Raw genomic sequence first — 25643 nt, forward strand, 5'->3', positions numbered from 1 at the left:
GCAGCCACCTCCTCCAAGCAGTCTGCCCTGCCCACCTCTGCCTCTTAGGTCCCTCTGGCTGGGAGTGCCCCAAGTCCACTTCTGAATTCCCTACACTGGGGCCCCTTGAGGGCAAAGCCTGGACCAGAGTCTTAGAACCCCCACTCCCCAAGGCCAGGCTCTGACCAAGTTTCCTGCAAACGTTCCCAACGATCCACCTTTTGGGCCAGCTCCAGTGGTGGAAACTTTCCAGCCGGAGGAGGCCGCTTGTTTTGGAAAGTTCCTGGGGGAGCCGCCCCCGCCCGCCTGCCGAGTTCCCACGCTCCTTTATCACTGGGCGCTTAGAGGGGCTCAGTGCTGTGCAGGCCTAGCTCCGCCCAGCTGGCCGCCTCTGCCCTGCCCATCCCCTTCCCTCCCTTCCCCACAGAACAGTCTCTCCCCCTGCCCCCACTCCAGCCCGGCCCTATCAAGCCCTCCTGCTATAGGTGAGGACACCGAGGACTCGAAGACTCGCGGCCACCCCCGCTCCATGCGAGCCCTGTGGGGGTGGAGTGCCTGGTGGGTGCCGCTGCTCAGGAAGTGGGAGGAGGAGGCAGCCTGGGCTGGAGGAGCGTCTCTCTTTGAAATCCGAATCCTGACTTAGTCTTCTGCCTCAGTGTCCCGTGCCTCAGTTTCTCCAGAGACGCGCCCCCCGGTCCCCCCCACGCAAAGAATGAACCTCCTGCCTTGTGGTTGGGGCCTGGCGCTCACTTACAGCCTTAAAGTCCTCTTTTGTAAAATGGGGATAAGCGGCCGCGGGCCCTAAATGGATCACGCGCGCCGAGCGAGGGCCGGGGCGGCGGGGGGGGGGGCGGGGAGGGGGGCTGCGGCCCACGTGATTGCTCGGCCGGGAACCAGATAGCCGCGGAAGCTCCGGGCAGAAAGGCCTCGAACCCGATCCCCACGGCCGGTGCGCGCCCTACCCCCCGCGAGCGCCCCTCCTCCCCTGCGCGGGCGGAGCGAGGGGCGGGGCGGGGGTGGGGCCGCTGCGGCCCACGTGATTGCCCGGCCGGGAACCAGATAGCCGCGGAAGCTCCGGGCAGAAAGGCCTCGAACCCGATCCCCACGGCCGGTGCGCGCCCTACCCCCCGCGAGCGCCCCTCCTCCCCTGCGCGGGCGGAGCGAGGGGCGGGGCGGGGGTGGGGCCGCGGCTCTTTTCTCTGGAGTTCGCGCGCCCGGAGCCCTAGCTGTCCCCCGCTGTGCCAGCCGACTCCGCGCCGGTGAGTGCCGCCCCAGGAGGGGTGCAGGCTCCCCGGGGACCGAAGTCGGCTTGGCCCGGCCGGTTCTCGGGTCCCCTCTGACCTCCTGCCAACCCCGCGCCCCCAGCTCGTCGCGATGGAGGCCGCAACTGAGTTCGTGGTCGAGAGCCCCGACGTGGTCTACAGCCCCGAGGCCATCGAGGCGCAGTATGAGTACCGGACGACGTGCGTCAGCCGCGAGGGCGGTGTCCTCAAGGTAAGCGAGGGACCGACCGGGCGGGCCATGGGGCTGGGGGAACCAGGGAGCCGGGAGGGAGCGGGAATTGCCCAACGTCTGCGACTCCCGCCCTGCAGTGAGGCGGGAGGGGCCTGCGGCCCCGCGGCTCACCGAGCTGCCCGCCCTCAGGTGCACCCCACGTCCACGCGCTTCACCTTCCGGACCGCCCGGCAGGTGCCCCGGCTCGGGGTCATGCTCGTCGGCTGGGGCGGGAACAACGGCTCCACGCTGACCGCTGCCGTGCTGGCCAACCGACTGCGCCTGTCCTGGCCCACGCGCACCGGCCGCAAGGTGGGGGGTCGGGCGAGGCTCGGCCGGAGAGAAGGCTTCGCAGGAATCCTTGCGGAGGGGGAGGGGCTCTACGGAGGAGTGGGCCCGCAGTGGGCGGGGTTTCTGGCTGCGGGCTGACTTCGGGGAGGGGCTTCCGCGGGGTGGGGGGAAACTCCTCAGGGGTCTTGCGGGGGCGGAGCCTAAGGTGTGGGAGGGCTTCGGGGTGGGACCTCCGGAGCGGAGCGGCTTCCGCCCAGGCTTGGAGCGCCGAGGGGAGGTGCCCAAAAGTAGGGCGGGGCTTGAGGGTGCCAATAGGGGTCCTGGCCAGCTCGTGGCCCACGCCACGCCCACCCTTCACTCATACCCCTCTGCCCACCCCCCCCAACCCAGGAGGCCAACTACTACGGCTCGCTGACGCAGGCGGGCACTGTTAGCCTGGGTCTGGACGCCGAGGGCCAGGAGGTGTTCGTGCCCTTCAGCTCGCTGCTGCCCATGGTGGCACCCGACGACCTCGTGTTCGACGGTGGGCGGGGCCCTGGGCCGGGGGTGGGGTGGGAGGCGGGGCCTAGAGGGGCCCAGAATTGGGGCCGGGCCGAGCTTGAGGGTCCCCCCCAGGCTGGGACATATCGTCGCTGAACCTGGCGGAGGCGATGCGGCGCGCGCAGGTACTGGATTGGGGGCTGCAGGAGCAACTGTGGCCGCACATGGAGGCCCTGCGCCCGCGGCCCTCCGTCTACATCCCCGAGTTCATCGCAGCTAACCAGAGCGCGCGCGCCGACAACGTAATCCCGGGCACGCGCGCGCAGCAGGTGCAGCCCCTCCCCGCGTCCATTACCCCTGCCACCTGTCCTCCCTCCCCACCACCTGTTACCCCTTTTGTCCCCATGCTCCCATCCCGAGGGTCCAGGTCCCACTTTGCACTTGGGGAACTGAGTGGCCCAGGCCTCCAGAGGTCGGGGGAGCCTGTACAACCTCCTCCCCTCCACCCCCCCCCCCACCCCAGCTGGAGCAGATCCGTAGGGACATCCGCGACTTCCGGTCCAGCGCCGGGCTGGACAAAGTCATCGTGCTGTGGACAGCGAACACGGAGCGCTTCTGCGAAGTGGTCCCGGGCCTCAATGACACCGCCGAGAACCTGCTGCGCACCATCCAGGTGGGCGCACCCAAGGGGTGGAGTAGGCTCAGGGCCAGCCCCCAAGGACTCCTCTGTGCTGACTGCTCACCTCTGCCCGCAGTTGGGCCTGGAAGTGTCGCCCTCCACCCATCCCCCCCCCCACCCCAGCTGGAGCAGATCCGTAGGGACATCCGCGACTTCCGGTCCAGCGCCGGGCTGGACAAAGTCATCGTGCTGTGGACAGCGAACACGGAGCGCTTCTGCGAAGTGGTCCCGGGCCTCAATGACACCGCCGAGAACCTGCTGCGCACCATCCAGGTGGGCGCACCCAAGGGGTGGAGTAGGCTCAGGGCCAGCCCCCAAGGACTCCTCTGTGCTGACTGCTCACCTCTGCCCGCAGTTGGGCCTGGAAGTGTCGCCCTCCACCCTCTTTGCCGTGGCCAGCATCTTGGAGGGCTGCGCCTTCCTCAATGGGTCCCCACAGAACACGCTGGTGCCTGGTGCCCTCGAGCTTGCATGGCAGCGCCGTGTCTTTGTGGGTGGAGACGACTTCAAGTCGGGGCAGACCAAGGTCAAGTCCGTGCTCGTGGACTTCCTTATTGGCTCTGGCCTCAAGGTGTGTGGGCCTGGGGGGCTGCTCAGCTCAGTATGGGGGGGCGTGGACCCCGAAGGATGGGCTTGTGTGCTGCGGGGCCTGCAGCTGCCGCGGGTCTCCTTGCCCCCGCAGACCATGTCCATCGTGAGCTACAACCACCTGGGCAACAACGACGGGCAGAACCTGTCGGCGCCGCCACAGTTCCGCTCCAAGGAGGTGTCGAAGAGCAGCGTGGTGGACGACATGGTGCACAGCAACCCAGTGCTCTACTCACCGGGCGAAGAGCCCGACCACTGCGTGCGTGGGGCGCAGGCGCGGCAAGGGGCAGAGGGTGGGGTGGGGCGGTGCTCCCCACAGAGAAGGGCAGGGACCCGTGTGACCTCGTGCCGACCCCCAGGTGGTCATCAAGTACGTGCCATACGTGGGCGACAGCAAGCGTGCCCTGGATGAGTACACATCGGAGCTGATGCTGGGCGGTACCAACACGCTGGTGCTGCACAACACGTGCGAGGTGCGGGGCACGAGGGGGCAGGAGTGGGGCTGCCCACCAGCCCGGCCCACCTCCTGACCCGCTGGCCCTGCAGGACTCGCTCCTGGCCGCACCCATCATGCTGGACCTGGCCCTGCTGACTGAACTGTGCCAGCGTGTGAGCTTCTGCACCGACATCGACCCGGAGCCGCAGAGCTTCCACCCGGTGCTGTCGCTGCTTGGCTTCCTCTTCAAGGCGCCGCTTGCGCCACCGGGCTGCCCAGTGGTCAACGCGCTTTTCCGCCAGCGCAGCTGCATCGAGAATATCCTCAGGTGTGCCCCGACCTTGGGGATCCCCACCTACGGCCCAGATGTCCACTAGCGGGGCTGTGCACAGGGCCTAGGGACTGCAGGGCAGTCTCGGGGTCTGGCCCCGCTGAGCCGTGACCATCTCCCAGGGCCTGCGTGGGGCTCCCGCCGCAGAACCACATGCTTCTGGAGCACAAGATGGAGCGCCCTGGCCTCAAGCAAGTTGGGCATGTGGCCACCGCCTGCCCCGTGCGTTGCAAGAAAGGATCAGTGCCAACTGCCCCCAATGGCTGTACTGGTGATGCCTATGGGCACTCACAGGCTGAGGCACCCCAGATGCCCACCACCTAAGGCCATGGCCATACAGCTCCCCTGTAACTCCTGCCCCCATTGCTCCTCAGCACCCGACCCTTCTAGGCCCCCTTAAGATAGACAATAAAGTCGGTGCCACTATGAGCCACACCTGTGGATTCTTGGTGCCTGCGACCTAACTCTAATGGCCCCCAATACCAGCCACATCTCCCTTTTCCACCAGGTGGACTTCTACCTACCCTTCCAAACTCTGCTGTCCCAACTCTCGGGCTTTCCGGAACCCCTGGGGGGACGGGGGCTCTGCGTAACCACAACCCTTGAAGGTTAGGCTAAGCAGGCTGTGGCTGTAAGCCAAACTGAAGAAACCCGAAACCAGATGCCAAAAACCAAAATCGAGTTATGTTTATTGATGGGGCCCACCCCTGCTCTCCAGGGGAAAGGAAGTCCCCCAAGGAGCCCCCTGGACAAACAGAAATGGCGGGAAGGGCCCATACAGGAAAAAACGTCTCTGAGGTCCTTGTGTTTTTTATAAAATGAATGAGTCCTTTGCGCGGGGCCTCCCAGCCATCCAAGCCTTGACCGGGAGTCCAGTTGCCCGCGGTGTGACCTCAGACCCTCACCCTGCAGACCACCCGAGCCCCTGGACCTTGGCCCCGGGCAGGGGCGCTGGGCAGAAGCCGAGGTCGGCAGTGGGCAAGGGGCTGCGGCCCCATCACACGCTCATGGTCATCCCGGGGGAGTACTGCGGAAAGACGAGGGGGTGGCGCGCGGGGGCCGGCTCAGTTCCGGCCTAGGCTGGGACCCGCCCCCGGGGGGAAGGGGGGACGGCGGTGTGGACGTGGGATGGAAAGGGACCAGGTGGCGATGCGTGGGGAGGCCGCCCTGGGCCGCGGGTCCCAGGGTTGGGGTGGGATGTGGGCGGGGCGGGGTGATAGGGCGGGCCTCGGGAGGGGGAAGGCGGGAGGAAGGGAAGGATGCCGCGGCCGCCCCCCCACCTGGCCCGCCGCGGTCACGGTCTTGCTCTGGCCCCCCGGCCGCCCCGCCGGGGTCTGCCCGCCAGGCCCCTCCGGCCCGACGCCGCCGCGGGGGGGGAGTCGACGCAGTCGCTTACGCTTTCGCTCGGGAACGGGTGCAGGAAGGTCCCGGCGGCCGCCATCTCGCCGTCGTCCCGCGGGGTGCCCGGGGTGTTGCTCAGGCCGGCCACGGCGCCGGGGGAGCTCTGGGGGCGGCCGCGGTCAGAGCGGAACACCCCGCACCGCGGGCCAGGCCCCGACCGCCGCGCGGCCCAACCAGGACTAGGCCTCTCCACGCGGGCCGACCCCGCAGCCCCGCCCCCCGCAGGAGCGCGGCCCCCTCACCTTCGGCAACCCGTCCAGATCGCCCGAGCCTGTGGACCGACAGACGACGGTGACGCGGCTCAGACACGCCTGCGCCGCCAAGCCGGCTCCACCGACCCCTTCCCGAACTTCCCCGGCGGCCGGGCCCCCTCCCTCAGCCCAGTCCACTGGGGTACCGCCGGGGATCCCGGGCGGAGGGCCCAGATCGGGGGTGGTGGGTCAGTGCCGGCAGTCGGGCGTCCCCACGGTTTAGTTACTGGACCCTCCCCGCAGCGCAGCCCCAGTCACTGAGCCCAGAGAAGCTCGGGGCGCGCCCCCAACGCCGGCTGAGCATAGAGGCAGAAAGGCTGAAGGGGGCCGCCAGGGGGCGCACGAGGCTCGCGAAGCAGCGGGGCGGGGGCGTGTGTGGGGGGTGTCTGTGTGTCCCGGGACTCCGCCCACTCACCCAGGGATCCGTTTACATGGTGAGGCTCCATCGCACTCATGGCGGCCATGGGGGCCTCCGGACCAGGGCCAAGCGGGAACTGCAGGCAGAGGAGCAGCTTGGGCCTCGGGCCACCACCTTTCCGCCCTCACCCCTCACCCCGCAAGCCCCAGCTCACATTAGCCCTGCCGGCGCCTGGCCCGATGGGGTTCATGATGGTGTACATGTTCTCACTGGAGTTGGTGGAGTCTGAGGCAGCAGGTGAGGGGGTGGGGTGTGAGAGGGCCTCACCCAAACACACCCCTCCCTATGCCCCGCCCAGGCTGTAGTACCTCCAGGGCTGGGCATGATGGGTGTTCCAGGGGGCCCACCTCCTCCTGGGGGTCCCTGCACACAGAGGGAGACAGAGAAGGTGAGAAAAGCCTTCCAACTGCCACCCCACAACCCCTGCCCCCAGGTCGGGTGTCCCAGCTTCGGCATCACTCACCGTGTAGCTGCCAGGAGAGGAGGAGGAGTAGGGGATCTGGGGAGATGGGCAGCTGTGAGCAGTCCGCCCACTCTACCAACTCGCACACTCCTAATTCCCCGCCCCCCCCCCCCCCCGCCCCGGCAACGCCATCGCGACACTCACCGAGTTGCCACTGGGGCTGGCCCATGGGCCACGCACGCCGGGTCCCCTAGAACAGACAGTGGTGGACCCTGGGTCTAAACCAGGCGGTACACAGCCCCCCAGCACACACTCCCTGACACCCCCAGCCTGCCCCACGTGCCCTCAGAGCAGCAGACGTTGGCCGAGAAGTAACCAAGCACAGACGCCAGGCCAGCCTTCAAATCCCAACCCCATCCATCACTCACTGGTCTTTGAGCCTGAGTTTCCCCACCCAGCAGTGGCGTAAACAGTATCGGGGCTGTTGTGCGGCTTCAGGGTCTGCCCCAGCATACCCAGCCCATGAAGCTGGGTGGTGGCCCGCATGGGCACACTCCCGGGGGTTCCTGAGGGCCTTACATGTTCATGGTGGGCAAACCCGGGCCAGCAAGAGAGTTGGGTGGGGGCCGCATGCCACTCCCGTAGCTCTGTGAAGGTAAAGGGGCCGTGAGAGGGCAAGCTGAGAGAAGGCAGCCCCTGAAGCTCCCCTGTCGCCTGGGCCCAGCCCTTACCTGGGGACCAACGCTGGGCATGCCCCGTGGAGGCGTCACCCTCTGCATCGGGCCCATGCTCGAATGCCCTGGGGGCAGAAGAGGGCTCAGGCCGCGGCCGTTCCCCGTTGTGGACAGGCGCTGTGCTGGGGGCTGGGGGTGTTCCTGCACGGTGGGCGGCGGGGAACTGGCTCTGGGATCCTGACGCGGGGGCGGGGGACAGCAGAGGGAGCTTCTCTACTCACCCTGAGCACGTGGGGAGGGGTCCATGGCGCCAGGGAGGAGGGGCTGGGAGCCGGGTAGGCCCACGGGAGGCTGCGGGGAGGGAGTGGCAGCACTGAGTGTGGGTGCCCCCACCCCGGCCCAATTCCTGACCCCCCCCTCCCCTCATCCCTCTCTCACCTGACTCGGCATCCGCAGGGTGGGCCGAGGGCCCCCTGGGAACCGCGGTGACATGAAGGGCTGGAAGAGGTGGGCCGGGGATCAGCACCTCCCCTCACCTACTCAGCCCCCAGAGCTACCCGCTTCCAGCCGCACCCGGGCCCCCAGCCTGGATACTCCCCCTCCTCCAAGACCAGCCGTCAGGCCTCAGCCAGCCTCGCCGGGGGCGTGGGAGCGCAGTGGGACGGGCCCAAGAGCCAGGGGGAGGGGTGTGCGTGCTCGAGGGGGCGGGGCACCACAGGTCCTTACCGGAACCTGAAGCCCTTGGGGGCGTTGGAGTTGTGGGGGAGGCTGGGAGCCAGGGGGGCCCTAGGACAGAACCAGGTGGGTTGGGAGGAGCGAGGTCACCCGAAGTTCCACGGTTTCCTGTGGCTCTGCTGAGCCTGACCAGGGAGGGGAGGGGACACCGTGGAGGCAGGAGAGTGGGCCAACTAGCCCCATCTGCGGGACGTGGCGGGGGTGGGGTGGACCTTAAGGGGAAGGTCATGGGTAGGACCCGTGGTTCAGCGAGCCAAGCTGTGCGGCCCCAGGCGCCCCGACACACACAGGAGCAGGCCTAGTGCAGAGACCCCGCCCCCTCCCGCAGCGGGGGCCCAGGCCAGATGGCCCCTCCCTCACCGGCACTACCGAGGCCCGCAGGGGCATACCCACCCCGTCATTGCCCCTGCCTGTCACCCTCCCACACAAGCCCACCCAGGGTCAGGAGACAGGGAGCCCCAGCCCCGGCTATACCTGGAAGAAGCCGGGTGCCATGGGGCCTGATGCCATTGCATCATTGGGAGCCATGCTCCCCATCACCGGGCTGCGCACACTCCTAATTCCCCCCCCCCCCCCCCCCGCCCCGGCAACGCCATCGCGACACTCACCGAGTTGCCACTGGGGCTGGCCCATGGGCCACGCACGCCGGGTCCCCTAGAACAGACAGTGGTGGACCCTGGGTCTAAACCAGGCGGTACACAGCCCCCCAGCACACACTCCCTGACACCCCCAGCCTGCCCCACGTGCCCTCAGAGCAGCAGACGTTGGCCGAGAAGTAACCAAGCACAGACGCCAGGCCAGCCTTCAAATCCCAACCCCATCCATCACTCACTGGTCTTTGAGCCTGAGTTTCCCCACCCAGCAGTGGCGTAAACAGTATCGGGGCTGTTGTGCGGCTTCAGGGTCTGCCCCAGCATACCCAGCCCATGAAGCTGGGTGGTGGCCCGCATGGGCACACTCCCGGGGGTTCCTGAGGGCCTTACATGTTCATGGTGGGCAAACCCGGGCCAGCAAGAGAGTTGGGTGGGGGCCGCATGCCACTCCCGTAGCTCTGTGAAGGTAAAGGGGCCGTGAGAGGGCAAGCTGAGAGAAGGCAGCCCCTGAAGCTCCCCTGTCGCCTGGGCCCAGCCCTTACCTGGGGACCAACGCTGGGCATGCCCCGTGGAGGCGTCACCCTCTGCATCGGGCCCATGCTCGAATGCCCTGGGGGCAGAAGAGGGCTCAGGCCGCGGCCGTTCCCCGTTGTGGACAGGCGCTGTGCTGGGGGCTGGGGGTGTTCCTGCACGGTGGGCGGCGGGGAACTGGCTCTGGGATCCTGACGCGGGGGCGGGGGACAGCAGAGGGAGCTTCTCTACTCACCCTGAGCACGTGGGGAGGGGTCCATGGCGCCAGGGAGGAGGGGCTGGGAGCCGGGTAGGCCCACGGGAGGCTGCGGGGAGGGAGTGGCAGCACTGAGTGTGGGTGCCCCCACCCCGGCCCAATTCCTGACCCCCCCCTCCCCTCATCCCTCTCTCCCCTGACCCCGCATCCGCCGGCGGCGCCGGGTGGGTGGGGGCCGCATGCCACTCCCGTAGCTCTGTGAAGGTAAAGGGGCCGTGAGAGGGCAAGCTGAGAGAAGGCAGCCCCTGAAGCTCCCCTGTCGCCTGGGCCCAGCCCTTACCTGGGGACCAACGCTGGGCATGCCCCGTGGAGGCGTCACCCTCTGCATCGGGCCCATGCTCGAATGCCCTGGGGGCAGAAGAGGGCTCAGGCCGCGGCCGTTCCCCGTTGTGGACAGGCGCTGTGCTGGGGGCTGGGGGTGTTCCTGCACGGTGGGCGGCGGGGAACTGGCTCTGGGATCCTGACGCGGGGGCGGGGGACAGCAGAGGGAGCTTCTCTACTCACCCTGAGCACGTGGGGAGGGGTCCATGGCGCCAGGGAGGAGGGGCTGGGAGCCGGGTAGGCCCACGGGAGGCTGCGGGGAGGGAGTGGCAGCACTGAGTGTGGGTGCCCCCACCCCGGCCCAATTCCTGACCCCCCCCTCCCCTCATCCCTCTCTCACCTGACTCGGCATCCGCAGGGTGGGCCGAGGGCCCCCTGGGAACCGCGGTGACATGAAGGGCTGGAAGAGGTGGGCCGGGGATCAGCACCTCCCCTCACCTACTCAGCCCCCAGAGCTACCCGCTTCCAGCCGCACCCGGGCCCCCAGCCTGGATACTCCCCCTCCTCCAAGACCAGCCGTCAGGCCTCAGCCAGCCTCGCCGGGGGCGTGGGAGCGCAGTGGGACGGGCCCAAGAGCCAGGGGGAGGGGTGTGCGTGCTCGAGGGGGCGGGGCACCACAGGTCCTTACCGGAACCTGAAGCCCTTGGGGGCGTTGGAGTTGTGGGGGAGGCTGGGAGCCAGGGGGGCCCTAGGACAGAACCAGGTGGGTTGGGAGGAGCGAGGTCACCCGAAGTTCCACGGTTTCCTGTGGCTCTGCTGAGCCTGACCAGGGAGGGGAGGGGACACCGTGGAGGCAGGAGAGTGGGCCAACTAGCCCCATCTGCGGGACGTGGCGGGGGTGGGGTGGACCTTAAGGGGAAGGTCATGGGTAGGACCCGTGGTTCAGCGAGCCAAGCTGTGCGGCCCCAGGCGCCCCGACACACACAGGAGCAGGCCTAGTGCAGAGACCCCGCCCCCTCCCGCAGCGGGGGCCCAGGCCAGATGGCCCCTCCCTCACCGGCACTACCGAGGCCCGCAGGGGCATACCCACCCCGTCATTGCCCCTGCCTGTCACCCTCCCACACAAGCCCACCCAGGGTCAGGAGACAGGGAGCCCCAGCCCCGGCTATACCTGGAAGAAGCCGGGTGCCATGGGGCCTGATGCCATTGCATCATTGGGAGCCATGCTCCCCATCACCGGGCTGGGGGCCGCTGCAGCGCTCTGCAGGGGTCGGGGAGATGGCAAGAGCCAAGTCAGGTCACTTCCTGTCCAAGTGTTTCCTTCTCTCCTCAAACACCTGGCCCCACGGAACAAGGAACCCAAGCCATCCAACTACTCAGGCACGGGAGGATTTGTGGGGGGGCGGGGTGAGGGGAGGAGGCGGCTCTAGGTGAGGGAAGAGCTGCGGCCCCTGTCCCCACCCTGGCTTAGCAACCAGATGTGCTGGGTGGCCTTCGGCAAGGGCTCTGCCTCCTTGCTGAACCCGTGACCCTGGAGGTGATCAGGGCCCAGCCTGGCTGAGCCCACAGCCCAGGTGATCAGGGACCTCAGCCCCCAATGTCCCCACCCTGAGGATTCTGGGGGTCTGAAAATGCCACCCACCCAGGACTCCATTGCGTGCCGCATCCTTCTAGCACAGGCTTGTTCTTTTGGTCTGAGTCTAACTTCAGATGGGTGGGGGCACAGTCCCACACTCCCAGCCCAAGCCAACCAGCCCTGATTCCTCCTGCCTGGCAAGGCAGCTTAGCTGGGCCCCCAAGACACCTCAAATCAACAGACAAAAAAATCAATAGACAGCTTCAAGATGAACCTCCCTCCCAGAGGGCTCCTCCTTGGAGCTACTGTACAGACCACTCCCCCTCCTCCTCCTCCAGGAAGGAGGGGAAGGAAGAGCAGAACTCTGCAGTGGGGTCTCCAGGCCCCCAACCTCTCTTCAGATGGAGGAGGGGAGAAGACCAGGTGCCTGAGAGGGGAGTTCCCATGTCTGCCAAGGGTGGAGATGCTGGTGGCAGGCCCAGAGTTGGCAGGGGGACAGGCTGACAGGCCACTTCCTCTGGTCGGTTCCAAGTCCCAGGCTTGTCTGCCTTTGGGGCCCACAGAGCAGGGGAAAAGGGGGAGAAAGAGGCCTAGTCTTTAGGGCAGAGGAGACTCATCAAAAGGATAAGGAAGGGGGAAGACACTGCAGGCATTGAGTAGAGCACTTCTCTTAAGGCCCCTTGATTCTTGTCTCTGCATCATCTGCCCTCCCCCCTCTGCCTCCAGGCCCCAAAAGGAAGAGGCTGGTCTGTCTGGGTCACTGCTGTCCCTGCAGCTGGCACAAGCCAGCACACAGGGGCACTCAGGAATTTGTGGAACTGCAGCCACTTGGGTTCCGAAGAGTTAAGCACTTAGCCCATGGTCACACAAGCACATCCTGCCCTACAGGAGTGGGGAAAGGGGCCCCTCGTCTGGGTCAGAGCAGGGCCCCTGGAGTCACACCCTTCCCTTTGTGGACTGACACCTGCCCCCTTCTTGCTCCTTCTCAAAGGTCAGCCTCTAATGGATTTCTACCCAGGCCCAAGCTGGGAGGGTACCAGTGGGAGCACTCCCAGGGCCCAGCACAAATCTTTGAAAACCCAAGCGACCCCGGGGGTGGGGGTGGGGGACGAAGCTCTCAGACCCTCTCCAAAATGCTGGGTCACCCCTGCCCTCCACCTCACCCTCTCCCACGATGGCTTAGAGCAGCTACTCTCGCTGGCGCAGGCCTCAGTGGCTGGAGGGAAACAGCTCTGAGCCTGGGTCTGTCCACCCCTCCCCAACCCTTACGGAGGGCAGGAGGGCAACCCCCCTTTTGAGCCGCAGCAGGCGCCAGAGCATTTCCTGGTTGGGGAGGGTGGTGGTGCGGGTGGCTGCCGCTCCAGACCGTGAGGTGTGGGGGAGGGGAGAAGATGGGGCTCCCCAACTCTAGGCCTTGAAGGGTTAATCCAGGGTAGGGGGGGTGGGGGGGTGGGGCGTAGGGCCCACCCTCCCGGTCGGGTGACCTGAGCTGGACCCCCCAAGTCAATCAACCACCCCCGGAGGCGCCAGCCTGGCCTGCGTTGCCATAACAACAGGCTGGGCGCGCTCACGTTTCCTGGAGACGCCGAGGTTGGCCCCCAGCCGGGAGGCTCTGACTGAGCCCCCTCAGAGCACGGAGGGCGGGAGGAGGGAGCCCCGACTGCGAGGGAGAGGCGGCAGGACGCCCCTTCACCCCACCCCCAGTAAGTGCGGAGGTGGGGCAGAACGTGTAGCTGGCTTCAGTCGGATGACACAGGGACCCTGTCACCCCAGGGACGGGGCGCCACCCCCCTCCCCTGACGCGCCCCGCTGCCATGGTAACCAGCAGCGCGCCCCAGGAAGCGCGCTCATTCCGCTGGGAGACCGCGCTCTCCCCTCCCCGGAGACGCCAGGCTCGGGGGCGGGGACGAAGGCAGGCGCGGAGAGGGAAGGGCTGCGCAGCTCGGGAGGGGAAACAGAGCTCAAGGGGCCCGGGAGAGGCAAAGGGAGGAGCTGGGGGCTACACTGGGGAGAGAGAGCCGGGCCCACGCGGAGTCACGCACGCACACAGCTCCACACACTTCTGTTACCCCAGTTCTGGTGGGACCACAACATGAATAGTGGGACCTGATGGGGGTGAACAGCAGCGACCTCGGCTTCCATAAACGTGCATACAGCGTGCATGGGGCGACTTCAGGGACATGGTGAACCCCAGCCTTCTCGGGCTGCACCCTGGCCTTGCAGAGGCCTGCACGCCTCCACAGGGGGGCCTCTCTGTTGCGAGGCCGTGCGTGGTGTGGGACCCAGACTAACCGCAGAGGGCTCAGGATGTGAAGGCGCCTGCTGCAGGAAGAGTGGTTGCAAGGGAGGGGGGAGGGCAGGGGGAACCTCTCTCAGGGGCCAGGTGGCCAATCCCCGCGGGCCAGAGTGAAGAAGTTAAAGGCAGGGGGCTGCCATCTCCCCAAGACAACAAGGTGCCGCCCGCCCCCTCACGTTACCCACCCTCCTCTCGGGACAGGCCTCTGACTCCCACTCAACTTGTACGAAACTGAGGCCAAAGACATGAAGTCAGCAGCCCCAGTCGCAGAGCAAGGTTGGGAGATCTGCCAAGTGCTCGGCCTCTCCTGCTCCAGGGTGCACGGGCAGTTAGCCATCCCCCCAGCACCCCTGCCTGGGCCCCCACCCCAGAAGGCTTGGAAAGGCTGGGGTGGGAGGGGACAAGCAGTGGTGGCCGCACGTCCGGTCCCACATACACGGAGCTGGGCAGCCAGGGAGGCAGGAGCTGTAGTTCTGTCTACCTGGTTCCACATGGGGTTCACGTGAGGGGGAGCAAAGGAGGGGCTGGCCTCGGGAGGGTGTGGGGCTCATGGGGGACCTTCAGGAGTTGGGCGCAGTGGGGGGCAGAGGGACCCCACAGAAGCCATGATCTCAGGTCAAACCCCACAGCCCCGCCCACTAGCCCACCTGAGCCAGCTTCGGGCCATGCAGTCCCCCAAGACCACAGGCCCCTGCCCACACCCGTGAGCCCTGGTCCCAGCCCCCAGAGCGGGGACTCACGTAGTCCTGGAAGGCCTTGGCTTCACTCGAGTGCTCGCATGCCTCTCTGCGGTCGGGCGCTGCACAGTACAAGTCCCAGAACACGCTGTGGGCGGCAGGGGGGGGACGATGGTTTCCCCATGCGCCCCCCCAGCACCCCCCCCATGTCCCACCCACACCAGCCTTGCGCGCACCACCACCAGGAATGCAGGAAGCCCGGAGGCTCCCCCAGCGTAATGTTCTTCTCCCATCGGATCTGCAGGGGAGAGGGAAGGAAGGTGAGGGCTAACGGCCTGGCCCTGTCTGACCCCTTCCCCTCCCAAGAGGCAGCCCCAACCCAACCCCGGGGCCCAGGAAACACCGGGGCAGGAAACCAGCAGATCAGAGCAAGGGAGCCAGGAGGGGAACAGCTTGGTGAGGAGAGGGACAGAGGAGCAGGAGGCAGATCCTCAGATGGATGGACAGACACCAGGATGCCAGCCCCGCTGCTCTGCAGCCCTCAGTTCCCAGGGCACAACCCAAACCCACCATGGAGACCTGATAAAAATGGGGGTAGGGAGGACCCCAGGGTGTGGGTGCCAAGGAAGGGGCTGGCTGTGGGGGCCCTGCCTGGCCAGGCCAGCTTACCTCGGACAGAAAGGTCTGGGCTGACTTCTGGGCACCAACGTGCAGCAGGTACTCATACACGTACAGCGCCAACCTGCAGGCAGGAGGGGTGGGGGCCGGCTCAGGCTCTCGGGAGGCCCGGGCAGACCCAAAGCTCCGCCCCGAGGGTCCCTGGGAGGAGCTTTAAGGCCAGGCACGTGCCCTCTGGTGGGAAGGTGGAGAAGGGCAGGGGCCCACAGTGAGCCCCTCAATGTACCTACCACCTACTGCCAGCCTCACTCACTTCCCTCTGCTGGTCCCCCCCCTCGCCCCACCTCCCCCAGCCCTCAGAATAGATGGCCTCACCAGTTGCTCAGCCTGGCCAACTCCTACACATCCATCAACACACAGCCTGCAGGCCCCTCCTCTAGGCAGCACTCCTAGCAGTCCCCAGCCCCCCACCTCCAGGCCAAATTCTGCTCAATTCAACACCCCCTGATGGACCAAGTCCTGGCCCCATCCTGCCAATGCTGAGTCCTTATAGCAGCCTTGGCCCCAGGGAGTTCCTCTCCTTGGAGAAAGGGCTCCTGGGCTTCACTCTAGATTGTGCTCTGTGTGAGGTCTCCCAGCAGGCACCCTGGGCCATGTGGCCAGGGCCCAGCGCCTAACTCACTCCCAGCCTCGCTTGCCAAGGAAGAAAAGGGGCTCTCTGACCCGAGGTCTTCCTCCTCCAGGTTTCCCTAGACCCCAACCTTTTCCTCAGGATCAGTTCCCATCCACCAGTGGTGGCTATGACATATCCATACCAGCCCCCCAAGGGGGAGTCTGGGGAAATGGGAGGTAGGGCCAGCAGTGCCACTCAGCTGCCACGGCACTGCCCTGTCCAAATGCCCACAGTTCCCAGTACCCCTGGACACACCAACTCGGCCACCGCCCACCCCAAGAGCACAGGCCACGCTCCAACCAGCAACACCATCCGTGGGCCCACACAGGGAGGCCGGACCATCCACATTGCCTTCCAGGCCTTTCCATCCTTGGCCTCCACCACCCCTCAATCTGTCTTCTACACCCGCCAGCAGAGGGACAATTCCCCACCCGCTAGGGTCACCCATTCCCCAGCCCCCACTCTACCAGTACCAGCCCCTCCGGACACCTCCAGGGTGTTCCTACTACCCAGCCAGGCCCCAGGTGGACCGAGGGGAGTCTGGATCTAAGACCGGGGGCTCCCCAAGGGCCGGCCTGAGGCTGCTCCGGTGAAAGCTGTAGGCCCTTCCAGATGCCTCCCTGCTCAGCTGGCCTCCCTCCCCACTCAGCTGGCCTCCCTCCCCTGGCTGATGGCCTCCCTCCCCGCTCAGCTGGCCTCCCTCCCCTGGCTGATGGCCTCCCTCCCCTGGCTGATGGCCCCATCCTGAAATAACCTTGCTTTGACTCATGCTCCTGCTTTCTCTCACCCTTCCCAGTCAGGCTGCTCAATCCTCACATCCCAGCCCCCTCTGCAGAGCACCCCCGCCCCCAGCTCCAGCTCAGACCTCACCAAGGCAGTTCTAGCCCTTCTGTCCCAGGCCCCACCCCACGGCTTCTGCCCTTGCCCTGGACCCTCTTCCTTCCTTCATCCATCCATCCATCCTTTCAGTCATTCACTCAACAAACATTCACCTCCTTGAGCAGTGAACCCAACAGACCCGTCTCCCTGGAGGCTACCTGCTCACAGGGAGAGATGGAGGAGCAAAAATACAAAGGAGGAGGTAAGTCATCTGGTGGGGTGGAAGGTAGTGTGTGCTACAGAAGTACAAGGGGGGACATTAGGGAGTCCGGGTGGGCAGCTGAACCAGGGCAAGGTATGTCCACAGCTCACATTACACCACGCAAGCTGTGACAGCCACCGGAGGGACAGAAACAGGGCACAGAGGGGTAGGATTTGTGGGGCTCACATAGTTCTGAGCATGGGTCTCCCCCAAGACTGGCCAAGGTTCCTGCCTCGTCGTCACACCCCTCTCAGCAGCGCCTCCAGCCCGGGCGCCCCCAGGTTCCAACATTGCACCCAGGCAGTATCCAGCATCCACCCTTCTCCAGCCCAGTGGTCTTCCTCACCCCCCAGCCTCCAGGCTCACCTGTCCAACTCACTCCTGGGAACCCCCTCCCTTTCTAGAGGCTTCCTGAGCCTTCACGAGTGGCCTGCATCTACCAGGCCCGAGTCCATCAGTGAAGAAATGAACATGAAAAGTCATTGGGGCCGGAGGAGACCTGAGCAGCCCCAGCCTCCTCACCAACCGACCCTCCAGGCAAATAGGTTTGAAAAGATCCAGCTGGCCCCTGGCCACCTTGGGGAACAGTGCAGGGAATGAGGTGCCCAGAGACAGGGAGCAAGACGGAGTGGGGGGATCCAGGGAGGCTGCCCAGAAGGGAAGCGCAGCAGGGCAGGGGGAGCACATGGGGGGCTGCAGTCTGGCCCCACCCCCACCAAGGGCAGAAGGCTCTCCTCAGGGTTCAGGGAGCCTCCTGAAGAACATGTTGGCTCCCACTAAGGCCACCAAGGGCTCTATGCTGCCAGCCCATCGGGTCCCTCTCCATCACCTCTCACCCTCCACTGTCCAGGGGCGGCTTCGGACACGGGAATCCCGGAGCCCACCACTGCCCGCGCTCCACCCTCCTCCCGCCCCCAGCTCTCTTCTCTCCTCCCTGGGTGGCCTCCCCTCCTGCTTTGATGTTGATGACTGACATGGTGCAGCTGCCCACAGGGTTCCTCCAGCCTGGCCTCCCCCACCCCCCGGAACTCAGGGTCTGCCGCCCACTTGACATCTTAAAGGCCCAGCCCCACCCCAGCTTCTTCCTCTCCTTCCCCTCTGGTTCCCTAACCTGGGTGGTCTTGACTCACATAGGTGCGCCACAAGTGTGAAGATCCACCTAGCTGTCCCCCAGAGATCACTACGTTTACTGAAATTAGGGGAAAAACTTAAGGAAAAAGCACTCTCTCTCCTGATTCTGAGCCTTCTCCCTGCCTTCCTCAGCACACACTGGGTCCAGGCCACCACTATCACTTACCTGGATTTCAACAGGGCCCCTCCAGGGGCTGCTTCCTCCCCTCCCCACCAGCACTCCTCACTCAGACCCTCCAGTGCCTCCCACACACATTGGCCAGGGCCTTAGCACAGGCCATTTCCCTGCCTGAGACACTTCTGCTAGAGACCCTCATGGCTCCAAAGTCATGGGGCAGAGGCTTCCCTATCACTTCTAACAGCAGCCCTGCTCCATTCTCCGCTTGCCCCCCATCATATTTATCTCCATTTGACACAAGGCCCTCTGCTTACTGCCTGCAGCCCCCACTGGATGTGGCTTTGGGAGGGCAAGGACTTCGTCTCACTCCCGAGCTTACACAGCGCTGGGCATCCTGGGCCCCCAGCCACCCCAATGAATGAACCAACCAACCCTGAACCCCCTCGCTCCCAGGATGTCCAGTAGGCACTTATGAAGGTCAGCACTTACTTACTATTCTGATGTTAAGGATTTGGGGTTTTATCCCAAGAGCAAAAAGAAGCCAGAGAAGGTTTTCAGTTTTGCTTGATTTCTCTTATATGCTGGTACTTTAATTTTTATCAAAATCAAGTCTCAGAGAACTGTGAGCAGCTTTCTTTGTTTGTTTTCAGTGAAAACTTTTGAAGCCTGGACATCTGGTCAGGTTGTTTTGGGACCTCCAGGGCCCGCCACTCAGGGAGGGCTTCTGGCTTGCAGGTCACTGTCTAGGCCCTGAGATGGGTTGTGGGAAAGGGCCTGGGCTCTGGATCCAAATCCTGGCCCCACCCCAGCCCTGGTCAGCAAATGACCTGCAGAATGAAGAGCGTACCCATCAGAGGGGCTCCTGATGCAAGAGGGCAAGAGATGGGAGGGAGTGTGGGGTGCACCGGGGGCCCTCCCTCCAGAAGGAAAGGTGACCTGGAGGATACAGGGTGCCCGGACCTGGAGTGCTCAAGGGGAGAAGCTGCAGCTGCGCAGGGAAGTGGTGACAGAATGGGGTACTGGAGCCTCCCGGACTAAAACGCAGCAGTACTACCTTCATCATCAAGAATTACCATAATAACCAAGAATTAAGGTAAGAGGTGCTCCCTGCCTGGCTCCCCCTCCCCCTTAAAGCCCCTGGAGGCACATGCTGCTGGGGGCTGGGAGAAGCCCTCTCTACTCAAGGCCTTGTGTCACCCCCTTACCCCCATCTAATCCATCACCAGGTCCCACCGATGCCCCTAAGGGACTCTCCAGCCCACACATTTCCTCCTTCCCCTCTGCCACCCTCATGGCCAGGCCTTCAGCTCTTAAGAGCCAGGGTGGTGGCCACCCTCCTCACCAGCCTCCTGGCAGCCTCCACATTTGCCTCTTACAGCCTTTCTCCTACCCAGCAGCCAAAGTAACCGCCCCCACTAACAAATTCCATCCCAGCATTTGCCCCCCAGATACTGCCTCAAGACCTTCCCAGAAAGCTCCCCTGTGTCCACGGGCTCTGCTCAGCCTCCAGGACTCAGTTCAGGGGCTCCTTTCTCAAGAACCTCTTACCCATGCAACCCCCTCCAACAAGGATGCCCACGGGCACCTGGAAGCCCAGCTAGGGATGGGACAGACATATGGTGAGTCCCTTGCCTGCTGGGATAATGAACAAACTACCTGAGGAGATGTGCCCATATCAGAACTAACCCTGGGGACTTTCCTGGTGGTCCAGTGATAGAGAATACGCCTTCCAATGCAGGGGACGCGGGTTCCGTCCCTGGTCAGGGAACTAAGATCCCACATGCTGCTGGGCAACTAGGCATGCGTGCCACAACTACTGAGCTCACGCGCCTCAACGAGAGAGCCCGCATGCTGCAACCTACACAGCCCACACGCCCTGGAGCCCACGTGCCACAATTACAGACAGAAAACCCGCTGCCACAACTAAAGAGAAGCCCGCGTGCCGCAACAAAAGAATCTGCATGCCTCAACGAAGATCCCGTGTGCCACGACTACGACCCACGCAGCCAAAAATAAAATAAATAAGTACTAAATTAAAAAAAAAACAAACAAAAAAACAAAACTAATCCTGGGAGAAAAACACAAGACGCCCAGTGACACTGACAGTGACCATCACTTACGGAACTATTCTAAACCCACGTGGCAGCACTTAGTGTTCAAGGATGTACACACACGATGCAAACATTTAGATCTCTCCCCTCAACTTAGGACAGCACAGACTCTGGGGCTGGAAGGGGGAAGGGATGCAAAGGGGACACAGGGGCCTTCAACTGTCCCTGTTACCTTCATCTTATTTAAAGAGACCTGAAACCAGTGACCGAATGCAAGCGCTAGTTAGTTCTGGGTGGGAAGTGATCTTGGGGTTTCCCTGTAGGTTGCAGTGTTCATCATTTACACAAGGAGAGGCTGTGTCTTCCTGCAGGCAGACCACTCAAGACCCCAGCCTCTCTCTCGCGCACCCTTCCATCCCTTCCCTGTATTCCCTGGACCCAGCAGTCACCACGGTTTGCTGTCAGCCCCCAAGAGCAGGGACCCACCATCTGTGCACCCAGCAGGCGCTAAGTCCATTTCTGGGACAGTCTAGCCCAGACCTAGTGCTGAGATGGGGAGCCAGAGGGGGCTCAGGACAGGGGCCCAAAAAGGAAAAAGAGGAAGGGCAGGAGGAGTCAGGAGGGTGAGATCAGGGAGGAAAAAACAGTCCCGGAGAGTTGAGCAGTGGAACCCCCTTCACCCCGTTTCACGGAGGAGGAAACCAAGGCCCAGAGACAGGAAGTGGCGTGATCGGTGAATGCCTGTGAGGGGTGCTCTATCTGCAGCCTCTCCCCCAGTCCTTGTGAGAATCCTGCAAGGCCGGCTGTCCGCGTTTCAGAGGGGAAACTGAGGCTCAGAGCAACCAGCCCGCCTCTCTAGTGTATCAGCCCCAAGCGTCTGAGAGCTCTCCTGTGCCCTAGAACCTGAGTCTTCAGCAGGGTCCTTCCTCTCCAGGGCCTGGCATCCCCGTCAGTGAAGTGGATGCCACCATCTGGTGTTTTCCAAACTTTCTTTAGCGGCAGAACCTCGTCTCCAAGCCAACGCTGCTACAGGACCCTCTCGACAAGAAATGGATGAGCGCAGGATGGCTCTGGCCAAGAAGTGAGATAACCCCCTCTTCTACCCCTAGCCAAGAGCCGAGGCCCGGTTCAAAGACTCAAAATCTCTCCTGGACTGTCTAGTGGGATTGAAACGCAACTCCAAACACCATCACCCCAGCTCAAACCTATTTCCTCCCTTCTCTTATCTCCATGGCCACCCCCTAAGCTTGCCACCATTAGCTCTCTCCCAGATAACTGTGCCTGCCTCCCCCAGGTCTTCTGGCCCTCTACCCTCACGCGACCCTCAATAAGCCCCACTCCACAAAGGAGCTGGAGTGTACTTTCGAACACAAGCCTCTCTGGCCCACACAGCACATCCCCGCCCTGGGCACCAGACCCAGCTCTTTGGCCTGGCCTCGCCCTAGGGCCTTTGCACTTGCTGTGCCCTCAGCCATCGGCTCTTCCTCCAGGTCTCTGCACACCTGACACACCTCCTCACACTTCACTACCGCCCACTTTCCCATTTTGCTTTTTTCAGAGCATAGCTCCAGATCCTTCCATCTGCTTGCTGAGTAATTCACTTGCCTCCTAGCTAGGATGTGGGCTTCTTCAGGGCCAGGGCCTGGCTTCCCAACCACTATACCCCAAGACCCAGCCCAGCACATGTCTGAACAAGTGAACGATTCCCATTGGGGGAGTGGTAGCCCCCAGAGCCCAGAGTCAGGGTACAAGAATGGCTGGAGATGTGCCAAAATCCCCAGGAGTGGAGTGGCTACACACCCCCTGCTTCCAACCTGGGCAGGAGCCAGGTGCCAGTTTCAAAAAGTCTTCCTGCTTAATGGTGCTTGGAAATGGACCCCAACCTCATAACTGTGCAGATAGACAAGAGAGGTCTGGAAGGGCAGTCATCTGTCTAGCATCTTCTGGCCAGAAGAATCTCTTCTCCAAAATGACCCCAAGGCTGAGTAGAGAATGGACACTCATCCTTGGGTGGTGGGGGGAGAGGTGGTGTCCCAATGTCAGTCCAGGCAGAAAAGACAGGAGACAGCCTATATTCAGGGCTCCTTTTCACTGCCCAGACGTTCAAGTCCTCCCTCCTGCTCTGGCTCTCAAAGAGAGTCATCATGGGACCTCTCCCCAATAACCCAGCCTAACTGCTCCAGCAGCTGGTTTCCCGCCCTAGGTGGCTTGACTTCTAGGATCCTGCAAATCAGCCATTGACCATCAGACATCAAAAGTCTTCTCTTTTCCGTAGCACTTTAACAATATCGCAAACTGTTGGGTGCTCTTGCTGTGAGACAATCACACGTCCTAGCACCTTTCAAACACTCCCCAAACCTAAGAGATAGCACTGTTATTATGCCTGCATTTCTCAGGATAGGAAAATAAGCCTAAGAGTGAGTGCTCCCTCACCCAAAGCCACAGGGCAGGTAAGTGGCAGGGCCAGGAGGCAAGCACAACAGCTCAGCTGCCTCCCCACCCCAAGAAGCTCTGAGCGGCCCCCGCCCCTCACTGCAGAGTCTGGGAGTTAGGAACCTGCCCCTCTACCAGCCTGAGACCATCTGCTACCCACGGCCCAGCGCCATGCCCAGAACAAGCGGGGGCCCCAGGACTGTGAGCCTGCGGCTTCCCCAAGGGCCCCACCCAGCTGCCCCAGGCCCGGCTGGACAGGTGGCCTTTCAGGGGTGGGGCCGGCGCCCCTCAAGCCCTTCTCACGTCTCTCAAGCTTTCAGTAAGAAGCGGGGGAGGGGGGAGGCGCCCAGAGCGGCCAGTCTCGCCTGTCCGGGAAACTTCCCCAGACGATGGGGGAAGCGGCACGAATGGCGACTCCGCGCGCACACGCGTTCGCAACCTCCCACACCCAAGGCTCAAACGTCGGAAAGGTCTCGCGACCCTTTAGTCCCGCTCGAATCTCGCGCGCCCCCGCAATCTCGCCCCCCTCGGGTCTCCGGGGGCCCTTTTACTCTCACGACCTCTCGAATCTCGCGCGTCCCCTCAAATCTCGCGACCCCTTAAGCCCCTCACGCCCCTTGGGTCTAGCGAGCTCCCCCGTAGCTCGCGACCCTCCAGCCCCTAAGGTCTCGCGCGCCCCTCAAATCTCGCTCCTGCCCCGCACCCACGTGCCCCACGCGGTGCCCGCCGGCGTTAGGGCCACGGAAGCGGCGCGGCCACCGAGCCCCGCCCCCGTCTCCCACGGTCCCGGACCACCGACTCACTTCTCTCGTGCCTGGCTGTCGGAGGGCACGGCCGAGCCCTTGCCCCCCTTGGCGTACATGCTGCTCCGTGCCGCCGCCGCCGGGGCCCCACACCTGTCAGGCGGCGCCGCGGGCCGCGCTCCCGGTCGCCATAGCTACCCCGCGCCCCGGGCCTCACCGCCCCGAGCCCCGCGCGGGCATCGCGGGCATCGTCCGCGTGGGGGAGCTCCAGACGGCCGAGACGGCGGCGGCGGCAGCTCCAGCTTTGGCTCCGGCCGCGGGTTTTATTTTCTTCCTCTCTTCCCTCAGCGCGGGCTGTTCCGGGAAGCGCGCGCCCCCTCCTCCCGCCGCGCGCGCCCCCGCCCGCCGTCTCCCCGTCGCCCGCGGGCGCCGCTCTTAAAGGGGCGATGGCGTGAGCGCGGGTGGGTCCCGCCGCCGGGACCGTGGGCCGGGCGCGCACGCGCAGTGCCCGCCGCGGGGGGATGGGGCGCGGGGGATACACATACTCGGTGCGACTGGGGACAGTCACCCGGGGTCACACAGCGGGACACAGCTGATCACGGCCACACACACACTTTCCAGATACACCCAAATTGTACACCCAAGAACACAGCCACACACTTAGTTGCGGCTACACTCTCCGACACAGGACTCTGCACACATAAGTCTGCATAGCTACTGGAACAACTACTAGCCCCGTAAAGCTACAGGCAGTTATACTGGGTGTATCGCCCCACAGAGCTACCCACGCCCAGCACGGGTGGGAACCGCCACACATACAGTCTGCCCAGGGATACACTGTCATACACGCAGGTATACACAGCTCAAATAGTGGCTGTTACAGAACCTTGAAACACACTCGACGCTCACATACGTACGCAGCCGCACAGAGACACGCATCGGCACCGCTATGCCACAGCTTCCAACAGCTGTGGAAAGAGCCCACGCAGCTACTTGCTGTCACCCTGGGGCACACCGTCTCAGCCTCCTGAGGGCTATACACAGGGACCTGGGGTCTCACCGAACCACAGATGGCTCAGTCACACGCAACACACAGTCACGCAACACAGATACATGCAACACAAAGACACCACACGGACAAGAAGCTCCTGGGGTACCCAGGCCACACCCTGGGAGCTACCCTGCACTGCCCCACAGTCACACTTCCGTGTCAATTGTAGGTGCTGGGTGACTTGACTGACTGGGTCATTCCCGCTGGCTCCGCCTCTCAGCTTGTGCTGCCAGCTGTAAATATTCCAACTTTAATAGCACCTTTGCAGGAGTCAGGGGTGCAGGCAGTGGGCACCCCATTCTCCCTCCTGGGGCCCTTCTTCTCCCCCCAGGAGGTGTGCAGAGGAGGTGGAGGCCAACACCGCGGCAAGGACACCCGCAGGGCAGGGGTGTCTGGGGTGGGGGCGGAGGCCTGTGTGCCAGGGTACCTGTGGGCAGTGTGCGCCGGACGTGCGTGGGCTAGGTGGCGGGAGGCGGTCCAGTTGTGACTCTAGGTCTAGATGCTTCTGTGAATGTTTGCCATAGGTTTTTTTTTCTTTTTACGACCACAAGTGTGTGTGTAAACACGCGGTTCCTGTGTGAGTGCACGTGTGCGTCGTGCGTGGGGGGTTGGCAGGCACCCAGTCGCTGTCTGGGCAACTGTCCCTGGCTCTGCGACGGTTGTTATGTGTCCGCGGCGGCCGTGCGGGGCTGAGTGACGCCGCGTCAGGTTTTGTGCACTAGTAGTGTGTGTATGCCTCCCCGAATGGGTGGATTGCTGGCCCCCTGGGATGTGTGTTGTGTGGTTGTGCGCTCACATTTCCTGTGTCGTGTGTTGTGTGTTGATCGGAGCGCCCCTCCCGCTGCCGGCCGACCCCCCATTATGCCTCCCTCTTAGAAGTCCCCCAACGGCCTCCCCCCAACCCAGGTCTTCTGCCGGGCGGGAAGTCTTGAACCGCTGCGGTTCCAGACAGGCGAAGAGGAAGGGAAGGGCCAGGCCGGCCCCAGCCCCGCCTCCATCCCGAGGGGCCACGGCCTGGGGGGAGGGGGGGGACACGCCAACCCTTCCCACTTCCTGTCCAGCCTGTCGTCCCCTCCCCCAACTTCCTCTCCCGTGGACCTCCCGGGTCCCGGGCCGGCGCGGAGGAGGGGCCCGCGCTGCGCACTAGTGGGGGCGCTGCAGGCCAGCTTCAGTCGGACGTCCAGAGGGGGACTGCCCAATGCCCCGGGGGCCACCGGTGAACGTGGGCGTCAAGGACACCCTCATCGTAATACCCGTTCCCATCACCGCTCTCCAACAACTACTCCCGGCCAGGCACAGAGAGGGTGTGACTCACCCAAGCCACACAGTGTATTGGTGACAGCTGTGATTCCCACGGACGCTCCCACCACCACCCCAGGCGCCCCCATTTATCT

The 25643-nt window shown here is 64.1% G+C and overlaps 2 protein-coding genes across 10 annotated transcripts; one reads left to right on the forward strand and one right to left on the reverse strand.

Annotated features, from left to right (window-relative positions):
* The first annotated feature begins 1060 nt into the window (after positions 1-1060).
* On the forward strand, positions 1061-4690 carry ISYNA1 (inositol-3-phosphate synthase 1). The gene is made up of 11 exons (XM_024134165.3): positions 1061-1238; positions 1345-1473; positions 1624-1785; positions 2155-2287; positions 2380-2573; positions 2768-2917; positions 3279-3494; positions 3606-3770; positions 3871-3984; positions 4058-4275; positions 4401-4690. The coding sequence occupies exons 2-11, from the start codon at positions 1354-1356 to the stop codon at positions 4600-4602; spliced, it is 1674 nt and encodes a 557-aa protein (XP_023989933.1). The 5' UTR covers positions 1061-1238; positions 1345-1353; the 3' UTR covers positions 4603-4690.
* A 258-nt stretch (positions 4691-4948) lies between these two features.
* SSBP4 (single stranded DNA binding protein 4) lies at positions 4949-23587 on the reverse strand. Of its 9 annotated transcripts, XM_024134124.2 has the most exons (17): positions 23259-23587; positions 15020-15092; positions 14587-14648; positions 14414-14498; positions 10973-11062; positions 10202-10261; positions 10045-10114; positions 9821-9888; positions 9144-9211; positions 8769-8814; positions 6812-6847; positions 6657-6711; positions 6503-6573; positions 6346-6424; positions 5922-5950; positions 5675-5782; positions 4949-5305 (listed from the first exon to the last, which is right to left on the reverse strand). In XM_024134124.2, exons 1-17 carry the CDS (start codon positions 23315-23317, stop codon positions 5276-5278), a joined length of 1089 nt encoding a protein of 362 aa, XP_023989892.1. In that variant the 5' UTR covers positions 23318-23587; the 3' UTR covers positions 4949-5275. The 9 variants fall into 9 exon arrangements, with proteins under 9 accessions (XP_023989892.1, XP_054938200.1, XP_054938201.1 ...); XM_055082225.1 differs by lacking the exon at positions 5675-5782; XM_055082226.1 differs by lacking the exons at positions 10202-10261; positions 10973-11062.
* Positions 23588-25643: the final 2056 nt, after the last annotated feature.

This window comes from Physeter macrocephalus, unplaced genomic scaffold (genome assembly GCF_002837175.3).
Source record: "Physeter macrocephalus isolate SW-GA unplaced genomic scaffold, ASM283717v5 random_44, whole genome shotgun sequence".
Lineage (NCBI taxonomy): Eukaryota > Metazoa > Chordata > Mammalia > Artiodactyla > Physeteridae > Physeter > Physeter macrocephalus.

Bases quoted from the DNA above. Each gene is read 5' to 3' on its own strand.
- ISYNA1 (XM_024134165.3), top strand. From the start codon at position 1,354: ATGGAGGCCGCAACTGAGTTCGTGGTCGAGAGCCCCGACGTGGTCTAC. The intron at 2,288-2,379 runs GTGGGCGGGGCC...GGTCCCCCCCAG, and splicing joins CGACGACCTCGTGTTCGACG to GCTGGGACATATCGTCGCTG. The intron at 3,985-4,057 runs GTGCGGGGCACG...CTGGCCCTGCAG, and splicing joins TGCTGCACAACACGTGCGAG to GACTCGCTCCTGGCCGCACC.
- SSBP4 (XM_024134124.2), bottom strand. From the start codon at position 23,317: ATGTACGCCAAGGGGGGCAAGGGCTCGGCCGTGCCCTCCGACAGCCAG. The intron at 15,093-23,258 runs GTGAGTCGGTGG...TCCTGCCTGCAG, and splicing joins GACAGCCAGGCACGAGAGAA to GTTGGCGCTGTACGTGTATG. The intron at 6,574-6,656 runs GTACTACAGCCT...CTGCTGCCTCAG, and splicing joins CATCATGCCCAGCCCTGGAG to ACTCCACCAACTCCAGTGAG.